This window comes from Felis catus, chromosome B2 (assembly GCF_018350175.1).
Source record: "Felis catus isolate Fca126 chromosome B2, F.catus_Fca126_mat1.0, whole genome shotgun sequence".
Classification (NCBI taxonomy): domain Eukaryota; kingdom Metazoa; phylum Chordata; class Mammalia; order Carnivora; family Felidae; genus Felis; species Felis catus.
Window position 1 is genome coordinate 17,157,012 of NC_058372.1, and position 19,537 is coordinate 17,176,548.

At 41.0% G+C, this 19,537-nt stretch overlaps 1 protein-coding gene across 1 annotated transcript in view; it reads right to left on the minus strand.

The window, feature by feature from the left end:
* Positions 1 to 3,687: 3,687 nt before the first annotated feature.
* Positions 3,688 to 19,537, minus strand: part of TMEM170B (transmembrane protein 170B) — a 37,030-nt gene continuing 21,180 nt past the window's right edge. Inside the window, exon 3 of the mRNA XM_003985801.6 lies at positions 3,688 to 11,671. Within this exon, the coding sequence (XP_003985850.3) occupies positions 11,541 to 11,671 (131 nt within the window). The 3' untranslated portion in view covers positions 3,688 to 11,540. The remainder of the gene's footprint in view (positions 11,672 to 19,537) is intronic.

The following is a 19,537-nucleotide window of genomic DNA, read 5'->3' on the forward strand; positions in this document are numbered from 1 at the left end:
GGGGAGAAGTCCCAGATCTGATCCCTTCCCAGTCTGTCAACCTGCACAGAGCTTTCCAAAGTCCCCAGTCTCTCAAAAATGTCCCTCCCTCAGCCCTACATCTCCCACCATCTCTGTCCCTCCTCCTGTTTGCGGCATCAAAGATAACACAAGTGTCTTGTATCCCAAGTTGGGCTCACCCACCAAGGCCAATTCCCGCGGAAAAAAAATAAGCAAAGGGAAGGGGAGAGGTGTCTTTTTATGAAAATCTGGTTGGTACCTTCTCTGGTCGCTGAAGTTCGGTCTCGATTTCTCAAGGACTCTGAGCGCAGGGGCATGTTTCTCTGCGTGGCTTCTGCAGACCACCCTGTGTAAGGAGGCTTTTTTTTTTTTTAATATAATTTATTGTCAAATGGGCTAACATAACAGCGTGTAAAGCGTGCTCTTGGTTTGAGGGGTAGATTCCCGTGGTTCACCACTTCCCTACAACGCCCAGTGCTCATCCCGACAAGGGCCCATCTCAGGGCCTGTCGCCCATGTTCCCCTCTCCCCTACCTCCCCTCCATCAACCCTCAGTTCCTTTTCTGTATTTAAGAGTCTCTTATGGTTTGCCTCCCTCCCTCTGCGCTCTTAAGGTCCGAAACTCTAGAGCGGAAAAGACCGACACTTCCCTGAGTTTGAACTACAGGCTGTCTTTGCAGAACAATAAACAAAGCCACGAACCCCCGCTCACAACAGGATCTGAGGGCTCTGGGCACAGCTGACAGGAGAGTCACAGCCATCGTCGGTGGGGTGGGGGAGGGATTTAATTTATGTTGGCTGCTTTGGCTTCCTCATCTTGTACATATTTGGTTTGCGGAATGCAAGGAATTTGCTTGCTGGGCAAGTTTAGCCATTCTTTCTTTCTTTCTTTTTTTTTGTTTCTTCCTAACCAGGCTCTTTGCTACTGAGGTAGGTTTCTGAAAAATTCCTTCAGCAGACTGCTGCCAAAGAAGCACACGGTTCCGTGGGACAGTTTCACCGTGAAGGAAGCCCTCTCTGGAAATGCACTGTGTGTTGTACGCAAACAGAATCCGGCTCCCACTTTGAAACACACAGCTAGCCGGGCTTACTACCAAAACTCAGCACAAAGTCTAGAAGGACATCCCCTTTCCTCGTGCACTCAGTACACAAGAGGGAGAAGCCAATGGGACAGAGTGCTGAACCCATCATGTGCAACATGAGAGAACTAAAGGTCACAGAAGTGAAAACCCTTGGCCAAGTTCAAAGACTCAATGGCAGAGCAGGAATTTTAAACCGAGTCTCATGATACAAGGCCCATAGCGTTACGCTGGTGTATTTGCTTTTTTTTTTTTTTTCCAACAAGTTGACCAACCCTGTAACTCTTACTACAATATTGGTTATTAGATTAAAAAAAAAACATTTTGTGTTAAGAGTCAGAATAACAAATTTGAGAAAAACACATAAATCAAGGTCCAGACTGATGACTTACCAAAATCGTACAATTAATGTGCTTTTATGATTTGCAAATAACCCCTGAACGCGATCTTCACGTTCTCTGGTAAATTGGTTGGCGATAACCTGTAGCTCTTGATTGTTCTCATATTTAATTTCCTCACGCGTATTTTTTTCAGAAACAATGAACATCAGATGTATCCTACGGAAAGGAATCCAAAAGCGCCCGTGGAGTTTGCAGGTAATGGCGAAGACAAAAGCAAGGGAAAATAAGATAGAACCACTGCGCCACCTAGTGATGAAACTCTCGCTGCGCAAGAAAACCAACCGATGGGATTCCATTTTGCCAATCCGTCCCCAGGATTCTCTGAGCCTGAAGGCTCTTCACAAAACTGGGCGAAAGAAAGATGTCTGATAACAACGAATAATGGAGAAATTAATGGCAGATCAACAAGCACAGTGGAATGGGGAAGATTCTTCTGTTAAGATTCCCTTAGAAGCTGGAGGTGAACCCAAATTCTACTCCTCAAAGATCTGTCAACAGGTCCCGCTAACCTTTCTCCCTGTACCTTAAAACGAATTAACAAGGGTTCAACTTTAAAATACGGGTGGCATTAAGTACCTATTCAGTAAGTCTGGGCTAGTCTTCCTCCACAAGTGCGACGCCGACCCATTCTCTGTCATGGAGCTCAGTGTCATAACTGAGCATCCTTCCCCCAGGTTAGCTTTCCTTCTGGTCTTGTTCTGCACCCATGGCAATAAATCTGAAACTGACATTTTCTCTTCCATGCTCGGTAAATAGCAAAATTCCCAAAGATAGTTTACCCATTTATAAAAATACTTCAAGAGCCAAAGATAATGGAATCAAAATGAAAATGTCTTGTATTTTTAGAGACAGAGAGAGAGAGCACGAGTGGGGGAGAGGGAAGGGGGAGGAGAGAGAGAAAGAAAGAGAGAGAGGGAGAGAGAGAGAGAATCCCAAGCAGGCTCCATGCTCCACACAGAGCCCAACACGGGCTCGATTCCAGGAACCCTGAGCCGAAATCAAGAGTTGGCTGCTCAACGGACTGAGTCACCCAAGCGCCCTGAAAATGTCTTTTTAATCTCAAAATTTATACTTTGCTCAAAAACTTTTTTAAGATGGAAGGGAATAATAATTTTACAATTGTTATGGTTGAGTGAAAAAGTTATCTAGAAAAAATAAAGTACATTTCAATTCAGTAATTACATGAATATGTCAGTGTACGTGAAAAAGAAAGTTCACCTCCACTTTGCTTGCACAGTTTTTAAATTTTTTTCAACGCTTATTTATTTTTGAGAGAGAGAGACAGAGCACGAGCGGGGAAGGGGCAGAGAGAGAGGGAGACACAGAATCCGAAGCAGGCTCCAGGCTCTGTCAGCACAGAGCCGGACTCGAACCCATGAACCATGAGATCATGACCTGAGCCGAAGTCGGATGCTTAACCGACTGAGCCACCCAGGCGCCCCTGCTGGCACAGTTTTTCACGTTAGCTAGCTGTTACTCCCGCGGGGCTTGTAACAATTACAGTGACTGGCTCTGTTGGTCCCTATCTTTTCTCAGGCAGGAGAACAGATGAGCCTAATTGGGTACCTAGCCCTCGCCCCTAGAAATCCCTAACAAAAATTCAAAATATTCATTAAATTTGATGATACCAACCCTGAGTCGATAATTTTTCAAATCCCCAGAATGCCATCTGGTCTTGGTCAAGAATGAGATTTTATCTTACTCCAGGTAGGAGCTCCCAGAATTCTCTGTAGAAACCAATATAGCACAGTGCAGAAACAATAGGTAATAAAGAAAACCCCGGCATAGCATTTTTAGCTCTGCGACCTTGAGAAGTTTCTCAAATGCTTTGTCTGTGAAGGACTGCCATAGCAAACCTTAGTAATCCACTTAAAGAATCCCCGGAAAGTGTTAAAGAATGAACGTGAAGTATCTGAACCGATAATAAGCACTCAGTAAGTGGTAGCCATTTATTAACAAAAGCAATAGTGTGCCTTTCAAGACAATCGTTCTTAGAAGAAGATGTTTACGTGGCCTCCAACTGGTCCTAGGCAAAACTATAAAGTCAGCCGAGTTTGTCTTTAGGACCTCTCGCTTACTTTTCGGTGCCCCTCCAAAACCCGCACGCAGAACCGGCCCAGAAGAACTGACAGGAGGGTACGAGAAAACATTCGTGACTACAGGGAGTGAGTTGAAAAGCTCTGTCATCAACAGTCAAACGCCCCATAAAGCTTTTAAAGACAGGTTTATTTATATATATAAGTGCATGAAATTGAATACAGAAATTTTATTAAAATACTGTATATTACAAATTTTTAATCCAGTAAATTTCATGTAATGACAACACTGAAGTTCTGGAGTTGCTTTTAACAGCTGTTTCATATGTGTGTCGGGAAAGGGTTCGCCCTGTCTATTACAAAGAGGAGAGACACATGGGCCTCGGAAACGGTCCTGTGATTAGACAGTGGATGATACTAATTGTGCATCTTTTCTTGAAAGCAATGGGCTGGAACCTCGGTCTTGTCTTTGCAGATCAACTTTCTATAGTCACAAATAACTCACAGGTTAAGTTTATTGCTGCCCTTTGAAGAAAATGAGTGGTGAGAAAGAATTTAAAACCAAGACCGACATCTCTAAGGCTAACCTGATGCTTACCACAATTGAGATAATTCAAGTTCGCTGCAAAATTTGTGTTGTCCAGGAAATTACGCTATGTACACAATGAGATTTATACATGAATTGGGAAATAAAAAAATTGCTTATATAAAATTAAAAATCAATAGTATACAATATTTACAGCTTGTTAGGTATTATACATAAACATAGTCTTGAAAATAATCCTTCAAAATTAAACGTATTATGTAAACATGCACGATACAAACACATACTCATACAGTGTAGTTTACAGTCTTAACAGAAGGGGGAGACCGTGTTCACATAATGTAGGGTACTTCATCACGTATGCCTTTGTTTTTGTGCGTTACCCCATTCAACATGTATCCTTCCCGTCTTTGAACTTCACAGTAAAGTATTTCTATAGTAAAAATAAATCCCTGATGGTAAACGTATGCCTAAAGGTTACATAAAGTGTCTGCCCTTGAACTACAGTATAAAACTGACACGGCTCACACCAGAATTTCGAGTTTCCAACAAAACTAAATTTTAAAATCCCACGTTAACTTGTCTGGACTACATTTTTCTCCAGCTCAAGCTTTCTTGTAGAAAAGAAAAAGATACAGACCAATAGCACATCACGAAAGCGTAATGAGAAGAACTGTCATCTGTCAGAGTCAACGGCAAAATGGCTGATCTTTACAAACCACGAGGAGTAATTTCGATTACGCCGTCCCTAACCGCTAAGCCTCCAGTGACAATGTGCCAATCCTGAATCCTGCCACATTCACTTTGCAAACGTGTCTTAACTGCAAGGCACTAACGCATCATTTAGCTTTTAAAAACTGGACTGTCTTGCTAAATGATTCATCGGTGGTCTGAGACTTAACACAATTTGAAAGTGAGTTTTTAATACCTCTCGGGTAAACTATATTTTTGCTATTTAAATCAAGACAGTTTTGTTGGTGGACGTGAAGTTGATCCCCTTGTCCTAGAATGACTAGAGTCAGGGGTTAATACTTCATGGTAGAATCCTACAAATTTTACCAAGTTATAGGACTAAAATGAAAAATACTGTGCACTTTTGTTTGTTCATCTAAATATACAGAGCTCGCGCATGTGTGTGTGTGTGTGTGTGTGTGTGTGTTGAGAGCCAAAACTGTAAAAAAAACCTCTCCATCGTAGATGCATCTGATATCACAAATACCAAGAAAGTGTAGACCATCAACTCATCCAGTATTGAAAGTAAATCACTTTTAATTACTTTTCCAACAAGTGCCTCTATTTTGCTCTCCGTGGAGAAAACTTAAATGTTCCTTCCCCCAAGATACTTAGTGATGATGTGCAAATATTTTCATTTAAAAACAAGAGTAACTTAGCAGCAGCAATACTACCAAGTTCATATTCATTCGTACAGGGCTCTAAAACAAGAGATGATCTTTAGCAATTATCAGTATGTATTTAGGAGAAAACGTGTTACCGTTACGGTAAGTGTGAATTATAGTTCCTCTTTCTATATGTATGTGTGACACAGCTTTCTAGTTTCAGTTGCATACCTAAAGACGTTCCCCAAGAGGGGACAGTTATGTTACTACTGAAGGAACATCTACATAGGTGCAGAGTGTAATCTAAAACAACATGTAAGAGGTTCATGCTCTCTTGGCTTGCCTGTAGCATTTATTTTTCGGTAAGGTTACAGCTGCATACCTACCCATAAGGTGTTAAGAACATTTTCTTCTAAACCAGCTCTTTTGAGTCTATGAACACACCATACGTACGTTTAAACTATAACATATGACATCTGAATGGAACGGAGAGGGAGGTTTTTAAGAAACTCAAAATTAGTTCTCAAAATCCAGAAAGCGTTATTATGTAAGTTCAACATACGTGCAATGGCCGCAAAGAATGTAAAAGTGAGGCCTCTAAACGCGGGAGAGGAGACAGTTACAGCTCAGAGCTCAGTTCATTCAAAGAATGTGGGCGTTCCTGTCCATTAATAAAATATTAACTGGTACATCCCCACATTTACTGAAAATCCTTTGTATGTTAATCACTACTTCCCCAAACAAATTCACAGATACGTTTTTAGATAACTATTTCAGCAGCCTCCTCAAAAACACTGTATTGCCTACACCGAACAGAGACCCTTTCATGAGAAAGGAAAACCTACCACACACACACACACACACACACACACACACACACACACACAAATGTACTAGGATTTCAAATGCTCTGTGGCCAGTTAAGCCTCACAAATAAAGAAACAGCATGTTTCAACGTGCAGGAGACAGACTCACACAGTGTAGTTTACGACCCTAACACAAGGGGGAGCTGTGTTCACATCACGTAGGGGCCTTCATCGCGCGCACCCAGGCTTTCCTGCGTTACCTCCCAGCCCTTCTTCCCATCTTTAAACACCCCGCTGCTACAAAATGCTGCCATGTGCTTGAAAAACTTTCTCATCTTTAATCAAATAATGTCCTTTTGCACCTGAAGAGTCTCCCTGCAAGACGTTATAAGAAGGACTGGGAGTTCGGGGACATTATGAGCCACCTGGTCTGACGGATGACCAGCCAACTGTCAGCACCGAGAGTCTCACCTCTGGTTCTTAAAAGGAACAACTGATGCAGCTGCCCAGCAAGTTTACTGCCAACTTCCCCGTAATTTGGGCCTACCAGAATTTCTTCCTAACTTTCCGTGTTCTTCACGTCTTACAAGCAGGTAAGGACTCTCTGAAGAGATTCTGATTAAGACTTTTCTGAGAGGGAAGCATTTTAGTAGCAAGCGTGAAGTCGTTTGAGAATATTTCAGACAATATTCTTCGCATCTTGGGACTTCCTGAATTATAAAGTGGACATAAATGAAAAGCAGCCGTATTCCCTTGAAGTTGGAAACAAACAGGCTGGGCGTGAGCACCTTTGGTCCGTGGGAGGAAGGACTTGGCGGGCACTGAAGCCCACTTCTCTTTCCGACACAGGAAGCCCAAAGGCCAGGGTGGCAGCTTGGAAAGATGGGACTCCTAAAGGACACCCTTTCCCATCCCTACCAGGATAGTAAGCTGCAGGTTGGAGAGATTCAGTGAATGTTGCCTGAATGATCCAAGGGAAGTGAGCAGGATAAGGCAAAGGAGTCAACGCCGGTTACCCTCACCCTTTTCCTCTTTTAACTAGTGGTGAACACGACTGGCAATTTAGCCCTGCTGGTCCTGGCCATTCCCACCACCACCAACTCCCAGAAGTGGTCTTAGAGGAGTATCTGCTGATTTTCAAAATCAAGACGGGGAGAGGGAGGCGCCCGGGGGACTCAGTTAAGCATCCAACTCTTGGTTTCAGCTCAGGTCACAAACTCGCGGTTTGTGAGTTCGGGCCCCGCATTGGGCCCTGTGCTGACAGTGTGGAGCCTGCTTGGAATTCTCTCTCTCTGTCTGCCCCTCCCCTGTTCACTCTCTCTGTCTCTGTCTCTGTCTCTCTCTCTCTCAAAATAAATAAACTTTAAAAAGTTTTAAAGAGAGAGAGATGGAGAGGAGGTAAAGGAAGCAAGTTTATTAAGAGACATTTTTTAGTTTCCTTCTTAAAATAGATGCACGGAAAAGGTGGAAATTGAAGAAAATAGATGAATTGTATAAAACAACGTATTCAGTTGGTATTAAAAAGTGTAACTAAAAAATTCTAATGACTATCTATTGGTCATTTGCTACCAGACATGTACTGCTTTGCGTTCACGAACAAAACATCAACAAGTGCTGCGCCCTGGATTGAAATCGATGCTGCTGGCTTAGAGGCTAGTATTCTCTCCACTCTGCCCCAGTAATGAGATCTCGGTTGCAGATATTTCCTTTGGTGGATAAGCTGGGAAAAACAGAATTTGAGGAGAGGGAACAGGACTTAAGCTCTCGAACAGAAACTCGGGAAGCCAAGTGTCCCAACCTTTTTAGGATTTGTGATCATCTTGCCGGCTCTTGGAGGACTCAAGGGCAAGATCCATCTCGGTCATCCCTGTACTTACTACAGGACATACTCAGCACAGCGCTTTGAAGACAGCAGATCCACCAAAAACATTTACAAAATTGAGTCAGTTGGTGAGTGTCGGCTTCACATGGCGGCCCCGCTCATGTCTTCATTAGATGTTCTCTAACAAAGACCTTTTCAACAACACTGATTTTAACTTACCCCTCTTCCTTATATCACAAATGCATGCTATACAGGGCAGCTCATCTCCTTAGCTCTCACTTCAAGTACAAACAAAACCCTTACTTTGGGCCGTGGAAACCTACGTTGCAGATACTAAGAAAGTATACTGGGTAATAAACCATAACACTGGCCAGTATCCACTGAGATCCAGAGTAAGAGAGACTAAGCCGCAAACACCGAACAGGGCCGCCGTCTAGAAATCTCCTCCTCCTAGCAACCAGTAGAGTTACCCCTCAGGTGCAGATTCATTGCACCTGTTGCATTTAAAAGGGTGACTTATTACTTGTAGCTTAGATGGCTCCGCCCCCCTGACTAATTCTGCTCTATGGACAGTTCTCATCAGTCTGTTAAATAAGAATTTGTTTGGGCACTGGGCCAGAGGTCTCTTCTTTGGGGAACTGATTTCACTGTCAGTGGTATTTTAATAAACATTTTTTTTAAATAAGGAGTGTAAACGCTGAAGGATTTCCCCCTTCCTTCCTGCATATGTCACATAGAAAGTTTACTGCTAGATCCCATATAAATTTTAAGAAGGTGTCACCCAAATACATCAATAAGGGCTTCTGTCATATCATTAAAAAGGGTCTCCAGCATGACTAAACCAAGAAAAATTTCCCCAAATTCAAAAATCTCACACATCCTTACCTATTTAAAAGATCACTCAACTGAACAAACACACAAAATTCTCCACTAGAACATGAAAAGCGTTCACTGAACAAAAGCTTCCCAATTAGACTATATTCATATATAGCAGCCTTAGATATATGTATGTAATGATATATACGTGTGTGTAGATACTTATCATCAAGCGTCTATTGTCTCTGTAGGAAAACCACCGATTAAAAAAAATCTCGCCATAGAAATAGCTATTAAGACAATTTCATCAATTCACTCTATTCAGCTGCATTTCAAAACATCAAGAGAGGGACAGTTGCACAAAATCCCAATGAAAAGAACTAAAAACAGCAAAGAAACCAAAAACTCCCCTAATGTTTCAAAGTACACACACACACACACACACACACACACACACACACACTTCATCACGTAAAGCAACCTGATGGGGCAGCTGCAGACTAATTATTCTCCATCCAATTATACTTCCATTCCAGAGTAAAAACAGGAGTTAAAATCTCTTTGGTCCACACCTTGATGGATTTAATGTGGCTAATTTTGGATTCCAAACCATGAGCTCCCTAGTCCCTTACCGTGATAACTTTCCTAAATCATGAAATAACCATATGTTGAAATAAATACCCATTTTGTAGATAGATCTGAAGCAATGTAAACACATTATCAGTAATTCCTCTCAAAGAATAGGAACACTTGAAATTATTGACAGAATAGGCAAAGTAAAGAACACAATTCAAGTCTGAAAGAAACGGAGAAATCAAACCGACTTGGGAAACGTATGCCTACATTTAATTTAGGAAAACATCAGGAATAGAAAGAACACATGAACATAATTCTAGGCTTGTACATAATAAAAAGAATCAATTTTAAGATTTACTCCAAAGATCTCTAGGGATGCATAGTTGCTTATTCGTTTTTTTAAAAACAGATTTCCAAGCCACAGCATTAGTAAACCCCCCAAATTGGCCTCCATACTGGTAAAAGTATCCCCTACCCCAACTCCTTATTGGTAAATCATGCATACATATTCTGCTTTTTGGTGGACAGAAGTAGTGTGGGCAATGAAGTTCTTACATTTGAACAGGACCTAATAGAAAACTACTTTTTACCAAATCATTTATAAAACAGTGAGGCTAGAGTATGCAGATTATTTTCTGGATTGCCCTTAAGATATTTTCTGCAGTGGCTTTTTGAGTTAGTACATTTGTAAGAATACCTGGTATTTTTAAAAATCTCGGTAGGAGACAAATTCAACCAGGCTCTGTGTTTTCCCTTATTCCTGTACTCTTAAAAACGATTACATCTTGCCAGAATCTCTTAAAGTGTTGTATGCTCAGGGCTTTTTCATTCTAGTAAATTTAAATAATAGCATAAAACAAGAACTGAACAACAGAATCACTCTACTACATGCTCAGGACTGTACTGATATGCTGAGATTAACTGCCAAATTTTAAAATTATGTACTATATACCCCAATTTTTACTTAGCGAAATCATGTTACCACATGCCCAAAGTAAGATAGTTTGTTACTCTTCGTATATAACTTACTTGTTACTTATCTACAAATGAGGCTTTTTGTTTTCACAGCCTAATTTAGGCCACTCTTTAAATATAGTTAATACTCCAGAATGAAAGATTAAAGATTGTGTATGTTTTGTCAAAAATCAAGATATGTGCAACAAGTAATATAATCCCACCAAGATACTAGTTATAAAGATGTTTTCTCCATGACTCACATGGCAAAAACTTTCTTTAGAAGGGTCAAAGAATGCAACATGCATTTCAGACTTCTTTTCTTACAAAGGTTATAAGAAAATTTTCAAATTATATTTTCATGACACACAAACTACAATCAACGTGTGTGACCCATAAAGTTTCTGAATTCATATCAACAGAATAGTTTCGTAGGAGGGAAACTATTAAAAGAGTGTTATTTAAGTGACTGGAAAGGATGCACCCTACAGGTCTACTTTGAGTCCTTAAAAGAGTTTAGCTAGTTTTCCATTAAGTATTATTTTCCACATAAATTAAAGTAAATAACAATAATGCCTAAACATATTAAAGCCCTAAATCCCAGAAACGCTCAACGTGAAAAATCAAGTAATTTCCCTATCATATTAAATGATCCGGTATTCAGCACTCATACGGGATTTAGCGTTACACGACAAAAATCTCACTAGTTACCTGAATTCATGTCGGATGTGGTTCACAGCACTCGTCTACATCTACACTTGCAAATTGTCACATGATCAATGTTAAAAAACAAAAAAAGAAGAAGAAGAGGAGTTTGGCACATATATCAATTCCTCCAAACGTCCCTGTAACTTAACACAACACTGTTAACAACGGTGATTCAACACCAGTGTTAACCTGATTGGCAGCTAAACAAGGTGCTTCCTCTCTTAGCTTCCGGTAGTGTAATGCGCCTGGCCCGGGACGGAGGCACGTAAGGTGCAGTGCGGTAGTGCAATCACTTGAACACCAGAGGGCGATCTTTGCACACAGCTCAAGGCCTTCCTTCGCTTGTGACCCGGCTCCTTCCACGTTCGGGTACCATTTCACTCCCGCTCGTTAACAACGCCATTTTCTGAGAAGCTGTACATCTGTTTCCTTCGGTGACGTGAGACATTCCCACCGAAACCTCAGAGTGTGGCGAGGATCCTTGAAAAGGAGATGATTAATGTCAATACAGTCTGTCCCACGCCCCACACCAGCGCTTCCAGGGGGGCCATGTTCTTCCCTGCTACTCTGTAGATGCCGGCGACGGCTGCACCTGGACGAGAGAGGGGCAGAGAAACAAGATCACACACGCATTCCCTCCGTGACCCCCTGCTCCGAGGCGACGTCGGTGTTTGCATTTCAGCAATCGATCATTCTCATTTTGTGAGCTGTCCGCAGAAGTTTCCCTGGGACTGGCAAAAGTCACGCTTTACCACGTCAGGTAACTGGAAGACAGGCCTCTTATTTTCCTATTCAACTGTAAAATACGTATTTATAGTACACGCTGTCCCTAGGCACCGAACAGGTTCATAGAAAAGGAATAATTTGCTATTGCAATCTCTCACCTGGGCGTTGAACTGGCCAGACATCACCACTACTTGTATCAACATACAATGCAATGTATTAATAATTATTAGTGAAAAGAGAAAATTACAGAAGTTAATCAAAATTCTAAATTAACTAAGACATTTTTAAAAAAATTAATTCTTAGATGTCATATAAGATAATCAGAATAGCAGACTGCTACATCTCAGAATCTACCATATAAAGTAGTTTATTGTAGTTCTTAATAAAGCATACACCTGTAAAGTTATTTAGAGACTAGTATCTTGACATCTAATAAAAATGGAAGATGAACTCAACACCTGTTCTGGGACAAATGTTTAGATGATGCACACTTCTGAGAATGAGAGAATCCCAGAGATTCTCCAGGAGAATTCCTGAGAGAACTCCCAGGAGTCGCAGAGCCCATATGATTGAATACTTCACCTTATTAATACAGTATATATAATGAAACATTTAAGTTACAGTATGCCTTCTTACAGACTGAGATGGCCTTAAAACTTTCCTCTAGAAAAAAACTGTCTCTCTATCCTAGAATGACCAAACAAAAAGCAAGACAAGAAGTAGAGGATTCAGAGACACTGAAATGACCATTATTTGAGATACAAATCCGTTCATAAAAATTAGCTAAGAATTATCTCTGTACTTCTCTTAAAATCTCCCAAATAAAAGGAACCATATTTCTCTAAAGCGATACACAGGGGAAAAACAAATTATTAATCTAAGCCAAGGACTTTATATGCACATTTTTAAATGCTTGTTTGCTTATTTTGAGAGGGAGAGAGAGAGAGAGAGAGAGAGAGACTAAGCTGGGGAGGGGCAGAGAGAGAGGGAGAGAGAAATGCCACGCAGGTTCTGCACTGTCAGCATAAAGCCCGACGCGGGGCTGGAACTCACGAACTGTGAGATCATGACCTGAGCCGAAACCAAGAGTCGGATACTTAACTGACTGAGCCACCCAGGCGCCCCTAGACACATTTTTTCAGAAGGAAATTAAAATGTGTATCATATTTCCTACATACTATGTTTCTTGATAGTACCTTTACAAATATTACCTGGTTTAAATATCCACACCACTCCAGGGTATTATTACCTAAAGATAGAAAACAGAGGTTCACAGAGGCTCAATTGCTAGCCCGTGGAAATACAGGAAGTACAAGAGCTGGAATTTCAACCTAGGTGAGTCTGGCTGTAAATCCCCAAAGCAGTCTATCATTTCACATTGACACTATTTGAAAGAGAGAACAAGGAATTCAGAAAATCATAAAGTGAATAATTATCATCTCAACATTAAATAAAACTTCTAATGGCACCTGCATTTGCTTAATCAAGTAATAAACTTCACTAGTGTAATTGGTGATATCCTCAAATTTTAGAATTGGATAACAGTCTTTAAAAACTGTAAAGATCTGGGGCACCTGGGTGGCTCAGTCGGTTAAGCGTCCGACTTTGGCTCAGGTCATGATCTCACGGTTCGTGCGTTCGAGCCCCGTGTCGGGCTCTGTGCTGCCAGCTCAGAGCCTGGGGCCTGCTTCTGATTCTGTGTCTCCCTCTCTCTCGGCCCCTCCCCCGCTCATGCTCTGCATCTCAATAATAAACAAACGTTAAAAAATTGTCAAGATCTTATGCTTTCTCTGTTATCAGAAATTATATTAAACCTGAGAAATACTCTGCTTTTATGAGGATTTACCCCAGATTTCCAAGACTATCGTCAATTTTAAAAACACCATTTGGCCTCCGTCCTTCCAGCATGAAGTTTTCAAAAATGATCCAAAGGAGAGGAAACACTGAGCACTCAACTAGCTCCAGCGGCCTAGGGAATGGGAAGCAAATCTGTCAAGTCAAACTTCTTCACACGTTTACATGACGCGAAGAGCGTGGGTTCTGGAGCCAGACCTGTGGATTAAAGTCTGCGATCCACCACCTTCCAAATGTGCCACCCACGGCAATCACTTCCCCTCTGGTGTGCCCTGTTTCCTCAGCTGTAAAATGGGCGCGTGTGAAGACGAACAGGTGATGCTTGGTAAGTCTTGGGAGAGTGACTGGTCCTAGGATGCGCTGTCAACTTTGGCTGGTAGTTGCCACAGTAGTGGATGAGACAGGTGTTTCCCATGGGTCATTCGGCATTCGGCAGATGGTGCCGGAACACGTGGCTGCCACTGGACGCCATAAATCTAGGTCCCTACTTCAATGTTAAAAACGAAACTACGAATGTAAATTTTAAGGTATAAGAGAATATGGGGCGCCTGGGTGGCTCGGTCGGTTGGGCGTCCGACTTCGGCTCAGGTCATGATCTCACAGTTGGTGGATTCGAGCCCCGTGTCGGGCTCTGTGCTGACCGTGCAGAGCCTGGAGCTGCTTTGGATTCTGTGTCTCCGTCTCTCTCCCCCTTCCCCGCTCATGTTCTCCCTCTCTCTCTTTCTCTCTCTCAAAAAATAAATAAAAATGCTAAAAAAATTTAAATATAAGAGAATATATTTATGATCTGAGGAAAAGAGGACTGCTGAAAGACTACACAAAAATAAGCAGAACCCATCAAGGGACAGACTAGAACACTTGATTAATATACTTGATTAATGTCCAGAATACAGACACACATATACACACACAAACACACATAGAATAACCGAGGCAGTACTTTTTGTAAAAGCAAACAGAACAAAACAAAACAAACAAAAAAACAAACAAAAACACAAAAAAGAACCCTAAAACTCCACAAAGTCAAAAGCAAGAACCCAAGTCCATCAGCCTGGAGTGGTTAAACTATACCAAGTCCACATCATGAAACCCATACAATTTCAAAGGAAAAATATAAACTTTATGAACCAACTCAGAAAGGACCTAAGACATGTCATTTATGCAACAAAGACAATGGAACACAAGACTATATATTCTCCACTAGTACATACACCCGCATGTAAGTGCACCTATACGTAAACATGTCTATAGGAAAATACAAACAAATGTAAATAGAAATCTGGGGAGATACATACCAAACTGAAAGTAGGGATTACAACTGAGCAGAGCACTGATTTGGGGGTGTCGTCAAAAGAGTGTTATGCAGAGAATAAAACAAATGAGAATATAAATTTCATTTTCTTTCCTGTTGATAATCAGCTAGGGACCAGTTTGGAAGCTACCACCTCGCTCCAAGAGAAGCAGATGTGCAGAAGTCCTGTATGATTTCACACCCAGAAGCACTGGTCAGAAAAGACTGTGTCAGTGGAATTCTCGATCTAAAAGATCTGCAGGCAATTTCGTGTGCCTCTTAAATGTACTTGGGAACACTGCTATTGAATAGTGAGCAGATAGGAAACAGTATTTATAAAACTACACGTAGGTTATAAAATAACAAATTCCCAAGTACTGTTATCCAGCTGAAGAAAAGAACCTCTCTATTTCCTTTGAAGTTCCCATGGACTCTGCTCAGTCACGTCCCATTCCCTCCCTGTATTTGTTTTGTTTTGTTTTTGTTTTTTTATCATTCCTTTGCTTTTCTTTGGCTTTACCACCTTCCTGTGTCCTAAAAATATATATGACTTAGCTTTCTGAATAAACTAATTTTTTTGTAAACGGATACTGTGCACCTTACAGGTCTGAAAGGTATCGTGCGTGTGGTGTAGGTATAATTCATGCATTTTCGCTACTGCATAGAATTCTACACATGAATATACCACAATTGATCCATTTCACTGCCAATGACCTTTGTTTCCAGTACTGAGCAATGACAAACACTGCTTCTGTGAACATCCTTGCGTGCAACCCTTGGCACACAGAAGCGGTCAAAAATTTCTCTTCATCACATGGGTGAAAGTAGGACGGCTCCGTCTCATGTTACGGGCATTTTCAACTTGGCTAAGGTGATGCTAAACTGTCTCCCAAAGAAGTTGCCCCAATTTATATTCTAGTTACTCCATATCTTCAGAAGCAGTTGGCATTTTTTTTTAATCTCTGTCAGTCTGATGGGTAAAAGGTACCTCTGTGATTAATTTGCATTTCCCTGATAATAATTAATGTGACTGAGCTTTTCTTCACATATCAATGGCCAGTAGGGTTTTCTACTTTTATAAAATGTTTGTCACATCTTTTTTTTTTTTTCTAATTTTTTAAATTACGTTTCTTTCTTTTTGAGAGGCAGAGAGAGACAGACAGAGTATGAGTGGGGGAGGGGTAAAGAGAGAGAGGGAGACACAGAATCAGAAGCAGGCTCCAGGCTCTGAGCTGTCAGCACAGAGCCTGATGGGGGGGCTCGAACTCACGAACCGTGAGATCATGACCTGAGCCAAAGTCAGATGCTCAACTGACTGAGCCACCTAATTGCCCCATAAAACATTTGTCAAATCTTTTGTCCTTTTTTCTACCAAGTTGTCTTTTCTTATTTGATTCGTAGGGTTTCTAGAATATAGTTTGGATATTAATCTTTCTATATTTATATATGCTGACAAAGGTCCTCCCCCCAATTTGAGCTTTAGTTTTTACTCTCTTTAAGGTCTATTTGGCTGAACACTAGCCAGCTGAAAGAATACAAATATTATGGTCTTTATTTTCTTGGGGAAATACAAGGCTAAGTTATGCAAGAATGAAGACGACACAAGCAAAACAGGATGTTTGAAGTAAATGATACATGTTCGGAACTGCCCCTCCCAACAATGGCAGACAGAATCAATTAGAAATAAGGAAAGACCCCATGAGGACCAAGGGACTAGCGAAGGCTGGCAGAGTGAGGACGAAGTGGGGAAAGCAATGCTGTGATGGTGTGGAGGCCAGTGAAAGATATGAACCTACAAGGACAGGAGAGACTAGACGAAGAGCCACCAGTGGACAGAAAATGTCAATATCCAACAACACAAAGGGCCCACGGCGCCACACCAGTGAAAGTGATTCGGGTCGCCCTCCATAGTTCCTGAGAGAGAGAGTGGACATGAAGGCCAAGGCAGATTTGGTTTTAACAGTGTGGGTTCCGTCAGCTTGTGCGGCCGGATGAGGGGCTGGCAAGCGGTGGTCCGTAGGTCCAGCCTGCACCCCGCATCACATGGACGCGGCATGGGAGCTAGGAATGGTTTTCACATTTTTTAATGGTTTTGAAAAAGTCAAAAGAAGAATATTGCACGATGCATGAAAATCACACAAAATTTAAATTTCAGTTGCCATAAATCGTCTTTTCCTGGCATACAGCCATAGTCATTTGTGATCCCAAATTATCTCTGCATTCCTAGGATAACACTCACGAGGTAAATGAGCCCATACCCTCCTATTCTTGTGCACTCTTTATGCTGCTTACCCAGATTACTGTGGCCTCAGCAAATAAGCTGTGCACAGCTTTTTCTCTTTCCGTTTCTGCAATAATTTGGATAAAACAGGAACTAAACCGTTCCTTCAAAATTTGGTAGAACTCCTCTGTGAGCCCCGTTTGAGCCTGGAGTTCCTTTGGGAGGAGAAAGTCTTCAACATGTCAATTGTTTAAATATACTGATTGTTCCATTCATATTTTCTTTCTTCTTATGCCAATTTTGACAGTTTATATTTAGGAATATATCTCTGTTCAAAAAACTTTTATATTTCTTTATTCTACATTATTGAGTATGTAGTTATTTATTCTATTTTGTCTATATTTTACTTTTCTGCCTTCAACTTTTTTAAATTAGTTTGCCAGCAATCTATTCATCTTAGTATCTTTCCAAAGAGCCAGTTTTTTGCTTTGTTAATCTTTCAGTTAATTCAGAAAACTGAACGGTGTTGGAATGCCTGGGTGGCTCAGTCAGTTAAGCGTCTGACTTTGGCTCAGGTCATGATCTCATAGTTTGTGAGTTCGAGCCCCCCGTCAGACTCTGTGCTGATAGCTTAGAGCCTGGAGCCTGCTTCTGATTCTGTGTCTCCCTCTCTCTCTGCCTCTCCATGTTCAAGCTCTGTCTCTCTCTCTCTTTTTCTCTCTAAAGTAAGTGAATATTTTAAAAAATTCAAAAAAAAAAAAAAAAGAAAACGGAACGGTATTTCTCTACACCAATAAAACTAAGCAATGTCCTCGAAAGATACCAAGTACAACCACCATAATATAGGAAGAGTCTGAGAATTAAGTTCACCAAAAGTATTCAACCCTCTTGCTGAGAAAAACATTTTTAAACTCTAACAAAAGACTAGAGAATGACCTAAATAAATGGAAATCTATTAAATGTTGTTGGGTGGAACAGTTTAATATGCCAGTTCTTCCCAAAGCAACCTCTCCATTCAATTAAATCCCAATAAAAACCATAATTATACTTTTTGAGCAACTGAGTAGACATATTCTAACATTTATATGAAAGAATAAAAGCCCATAAATAGCTATGCCGACTTTGAGAAGGAAAAGAAATGAGCGAAATCTAGCCTTACCAGATACAAAATGCCACAAAACCGTAGCGATAAAGAAAATGTGACCTTGCTGTAAGAACGCATAAAAAGACTAACAAATCAGAACAGGGTTCAGAGACAGACCCTTGTACCTTGAACATAATACGCAAACAAGGTGAATCAGTGCGGAAATGATGCATTTTTTTCCAGTGGGTGGTGTGGTAGAAACTGACTTACAATGTGGGAGGAAATACCTGGAATGCTGTCTAATACCAAACCCAAAATGAGACTCACCAGGACCCAAGTCAGGAATTGATGAAATTATGTCTGAATGCCAGGCACCTGTTTTTGTAAATAAAGTTTTACTGGAAAAAGCCATGCCTATTCATTTACACACGTCTATACGTGCTCTCACACTACAATGGCAGGGCCGAAGAGCTGTCACAGAGACCACTTGGCTTGCAAAGTTTAAAATATTTCTTATCCAGGGGTGCCTGGGTGGCTCAGTCAGTTAAGCGTCTGACTGTTGATGTCTGCTCAGGTCATGATCTCACAGTTCATGAGTTCAAGCCCCGCATCGGCTGACAGGTAGAGCCTTCTTGGGATTCTCTCTCTCTCTCTCTCTCTCTCTCTGCCGCACCCTCCCCCCCCCCACTCGCAGGTGCTCCAAATAAATAAACAAGCAAACATTAAAAAAATATTTCCTATCTAGCCCTTTAAGAAAATGTTTACTGACTCTTGTTTTAGATGAAGTAAAGATCTTTATATCAGAGGTAAAATTATAAAATTAACGTTAGAAAATATATCAGCATATATTTTGACCTTGGTGTGGGGGAGAACTTCTTAAATTAAATCGTAGACCATAAGGCAAAACACTCTTTGAGCTGATCACATGGAAATTAAGGATTTCTGGAGGAAGGTAACTGATAAAGGACTGAGAAGTTCCTCGTGAAATCCAAAACCAACAAGGGACCCGTATCTCAAATGTGTAAGAAACCCCTGTAGTTTAATGAGAAGAAAAGAAGAACCCCCAAGAAAAGTAAACACATAACTTAAGGAAGCAATCTACAGGAAAAGAATTCTAAATATATAAGCACGGGAAGAGAAGTTCAAACTCATTAGTGATCAGAACAAAGACATGTCACTTTATACCTTCAGATTTGCTAAAATTAGCTCTACACTGCCAGCTGATGGCATTATATGGAAACCCAGTTTCTCCCAACTCTCATTAATACCAACTAAGATGAGG